Below are 4,897 nucleotides of genomic sequence, written 5' to 3'. Positions count from 1 at the left end.
TGAGGGGCGCCGGAGGGGGACTTTCACAGAAAGCGAGTCAAGGACCTCTGTCCCACCAAGGTTGGGGCTGAGGTAAGAAAAAAAGTTATGGTTTTGGCACCGCTAGATGGCGGAAAATGGCACTATCTCATTTATTTTATCATAATTTTCTTTTTTTCTCTATCTTTTATAATAAAAAAAAAATTGGGGGGGGGGGGGGGGGGGGGAAGCGCGGTGATGTAGCCTAGAGTAGAGTGAATTTATAATAATAATAATAATATAATTTAACAAAATATTTCACTAAAGTAAAAAGTAGGAAAAAATTGTTTTTTTTTTTATTATAAAAAATATATTTATCTCAGCAAAATAATGGTCAGACGGCCACTTGAAAGCTCAGAAACAGCAGCGCGTGATAGGTCACTTGTTACACTGACGAGGTAGAGTAAAATCTAGGATATTTTCCCTCGTGAAGGAGGAGTGCCAATCAATACCTGTGATCCGAGAAGGAGGGTTGAGGTTTTCCCCTCCCCTATTATGGGGTGCAGAGGTGATGAGGAGTTGTTTGGTAAGAGTTGGTCATTTCTGACTTTTGAATTGTTATCCGCAAACCATTTGTAAACGTTAAAAGAAATATATTGTTTTTAATTAGCTGTTTGGCAAGAGTTGCTGCCGTTGTTACATATGTTTTGGGTCATCGTTCATAAACTATTTTATTTGTTGGTTTTGCTTGGTGAGCAGCTTTTTGGTGGTAAGAGTCGCTAACTTTTTACTGAATTTTTGTCGGCCCTGTGTTTGGTCCCGAAATATTTCGATCTTTCATGATGATTTGAAATTCTCCATCTAATAGGCCAGTTTTCTTCCATCAGGATTCGTTGATTGTAGTTGTCGGTCTTCCTTTTCCCTTATCCTATGTTTTGGAATCCTGGCATTTTATATAACTTATTAAAATGTTTAGAGGATATTTTTGTGATTGTAATTTTACTATCTTAATAAATTGATTGATAATAATTGATCGATTAATTGATTGATTGACTGCCCATTTAAGCTTCATAATTTCATAAAGAAAAACAAAACAACAACATAATTGTTTTTGCAAACTTATCATTTAATGCTAATTATTATTATGATCATTTATTCAATTTTTAGTACCAGTGAAAACGATATCGTTTACTATTACTATCTATTCTTTATTATTAAAAAGCCTAATTCCGAGCCATGACTCTGATGTTCAATTGATTGATTTACTAATTAATTGACAAGAAACAACATAACAAAAACATATTTTTTTTGTGTAAAACATGTTTTAAGATTATCTTCTTTATATCAAGAAGTCTACTGAAACCGGTATTCCACTAGGCGAATTTATTCGCGCGAATCAAAGCGTCGGTTCGCTTCCTGAGCTCTGATTGGTTACGCATTTTTTCGCTTCGCAAAAACTCCCATAGGAATGTGAATGCGCATGTGCATGAACCGACGCTTTCGATTCGCGCGAATAAATTCGCCTTGTCGAAAACCGGATTCAGTTACCACACAATGTTCAAACGCATGCCGAATTAACGAAAAATGCTCTGTTGTCTTTTCCCGCCACGATTGGTACTTTACTGCCGCACAATAGGTATCTGGTAGAAAATAATAATATTCACTCGTTTAAAACATACTCAGCTATAAGATATAATGTTAATGGATGTAGTAGGTCTACATTGGTGATAAAATGAAATATCTTCACAATATGTCTTTTTCATGTCTATAATTCTCAAAACTAAATTTAAATTTCTGGTGGCAACAATGACACCTTCCTAATCGACTGTATTTGGCCATTTGGCTTATTTCGTTTTAATAAAGCTACGTACTCTATCAATTGCAGTGAGCGAGTGCGTAATTATAAATGATGCTACGTGCTGTCTCATGGTACTATCAGCTAACGCAGTAATTCAATTACATTTATATAATTACATATTACATAAACAGTCATGGCAATTGCAAAGATTGGACTTTAAAATAATCATTCGTCTTGAGCTAAAAATTTTTCCCAGTTTTTTGACGGAAAATTCTGTACTAACTTATCGTTTGTTTCCACGGCAGTAAACATCATCTGATGGACGTATATGACAGGGTTAATCCAGATATCCCACTTCAATGGATTATACCAGTCTGCATCGTAGTCCCAGTACAGGTAGACGCCAATCAATTGACCTAAGTCATCGGGAACATCCGTTAGTTTGTACGTGTATACGCGGCCTGGTGATAAAACCTCAGATTTTCTGTGAAACATTTGTTTTTCTTACATTAAGATTTTGGTCTACTAATAAATTAAATCATGCAAATGAAATCAACTGGAAAATAAATATAATTATCAATACCATCTAATGTACACAATCTATTTCATTAATATCAGAAATATAATTATATTAATGTTATTGAATTATTATACTACTATTATTATTAACAATATTATTCGCACGACCGTCACATGACGACGCACAGTGGGCCAGAATCAATTCAAAGTGTGCCAAATGTAAAAAAATGGGTGATGTGACAATTTAAACTTTTCAAGGTTGTTTGAGGTAGAAACATCCTAAATTATATTAATCCACCAATAATTTCATGTTTGGTGAATTTTTATAGTGTGATATAAACATGTAAACACATGAACAAGCTAGAATTTTCCTCATAAAACGATAAAACTGGCAGTTTTGAAAAACTCCCTGTGATTTTACTTAAAAGAATGCAGTCAATTACATACTTCATGCAGTATTTATCTATTAATAACCAAATTAGATAATAAAATACAAAATGACATTATTGGAGTATTTTTAGAATAAAGGACACTTGAGATTCCCGGCGATTCCCGTCATGATTTTGGCATCAGCATTTCTAGCAAGGCCTATGTTTTACGTTAATGCCAAATTTAGCTGAATATCTATCTGCAACCCTGCAGCATCTAGGAAGCGATTTAAATACCACCCCCCCCCCCCCCCCCGCCTCCACAAAAGCGCCGTTTTTGTGTCTACTGCCCCCAACGGAGGCGTAGACACTATGTCACGATATAGCAATTAAAGATGGCGGAAAAAGGTAAATCCGGTTTAGGCATGATGGGTACTACTACCACGAGGTAGGGGGCGCTCTATTGACAATCGAATCAGAGCCGTAGATAGAGAGAGTTTGGCCAACTTGGCGCATGGACGCCATGTCGTTACCAAACAGCCCAGGCGCATGCGCGCGTATAGCTTTAATGTTTTGTTTTGGTGACAACGTGGCCGGTGTAAGTCATGTGATTGCGATCCACCCAATCACACGCGCGTATATCGAATCCCGTGAAACCATAGAGATATAATAAGAATACTAGAGCGTTAACAGCAATGTATTCGATGTTCGAAATACGCAGAGCTGTGTGTGTGTGTACCATCCAAGATGGCTGCCATAGATTCGGCCAATTAAATTTCCCCTGAGCACTATAATTTTTAATTGCGCCCTCAATTTACACAGAAAGTTCAGTACAGCTAGTTACCCGTATTTTGAAACTCGAGCGTTGCGGTGTATGTGTTCTAATTCGAATTTCCGGTCTGGAAACCTTCATTTGTGTCATACTGAGTTATGGAAAATGAATCTGTCCAGATTAATATTTACGTCGTTCTAAAAAAAGTTACTTTACTGACGTCATACATATTTAAAGATGCTTGCATTTAAATCCACAGGTCAGAAAACGCCTTATATGTTTCAGTAACCAAGGAAAATATGAATCTGCCAAGGTATTTTCCTCTTAAACTAAAAAAAAAAAAGAAAAGCAAAACAGTATTTTGATGACGTCATACAAATTTAAAGATGCTTGCATTTAAATCTAAAAGTCAGAAAACTCCTTAAATATTTCAATAACCAAGGAAAATATGAATCTGCTTAGGTATTACAATGAACGTTTTCCTCATCCAGTAAAAAAAAAAAAACCAAAACAGTATTTTGATGACGTCATGCGTATTAAAAAAAATAATAAGTTTTATTGAATTCGGCAGGACTGAAAACCCATTAAATACTCTTAACATGAACCTAACTAGTATTTTATGAATATTGACTTTTGGCACACTTTGAACCAATTTTGGCCCACTGTGCGACGCTGTTTAGGCCCTGTTTAAGATCCAATTCAACTTGAACTGCTAGCTTACGTGCTAAGAGGCGTCTTTTGCGTTTGATGTTCTTGACCAATCAGGGTTACAAACAACGTTCCTTTATCATCCTGTTGTCTGGGTGTTGGCTTTGGTGGCTGGTCGACTTTGACCTCGACATTGAACGTCAACCCTAAAGTACAATTGTATCATATAATAATGTTAAAGATACGACCTAGTATTTCATAATTATTTATGATTTTCAAAATTGACACCAGTGATCATAATTTTATTAATACAGAAAGAAGTTGATCGACTAGTACGATCATGAAATCATAGCTATTTTTTCAAATCTCTGCTAGCTCTGGTAAACATCGACTAAAAAGACTGCACATTAAAATTAGTCCAGTATATATTGCTGAGTTTGTAAAGCTATGGTTTGAGATGGGTAGTTCGACCATTGATGTTGTCAAAGAAGCAATGTTTCCTTACCACAAGAAAAATCTGCCAGTACGACCGTAGCAATAACGAGCGTCAGGAACTTCATTGTACAATTATACTTTAAAAACAATATTTATCTAATTAGTATACTTTGCCTACGAAAGCGTAATTGCGCCTTATGGCTTCACCGTTTGTCAACAAAATGAATGATTAATTTGCAAACAGTAATAATTACATGCAACAAGATGTGTATAAGAGACAGGGCATCAGCATTTCTAGCAAGGCCTATGTTTTACGTTAATGCCAAATTTAGCTGAATATCTATCTGCTACCCTGCAGCATCTAGGAAGCGATTTAAATACCACCCCCCCCCCCACCCC

General features: G+C 36.0%; 1 protein-coding gene across 1 annotated transcript; it reads right to left on the bottom strand.

The window, feature by feature from the left end:
- Positions 1–1,063: 1,063 nt before the first annotated feature.
- LOC117112114 lies at positions 1,064–4,732 on the bottom strand. The gene is made up of 4 exons (XM_033255167.1): positions 4,569–4,732; positions 4,137–4,269; positions 2,040–2,240; positions 1,064–1,598 (listed from the first exon to the last, which is right to left on the bottom strand). The coding sequence occupies exons 1-4, from the start codon at positions 4,621–4,623 to the stop codon at positions 1,517–1,519; spliced, it is 471 nt and encodes a 156-aa protein (XP_033111058.1). The 5' UTR covers positions 4,624–4,732; the 3' UTR covers positions 1,064–1,516.
- Positions 4,733–4,897: the final 165 nt, after the last annotated feature.

The sequence above is a fragment of the Anneissia japonica genome, unplaced genomic scaffold (genome assembly GCF_011630105.1).
Source record: "Anneissia japonica isolate Jap-2015-1 unplaced genomic scaffold, ASM1163010v1 scaffold3934_len446420_cov169, whole genome shotgun sequence".
Lineage (NCBI taxonomy): Eukaryota > Metazoa > Echinodermata > Crinoidea > Comatulida > Comatulidae > Anneissia > Anneissia japonica.
This window is presented reverse-complemented; position numbering and strand designations above follow the sequence as displayed.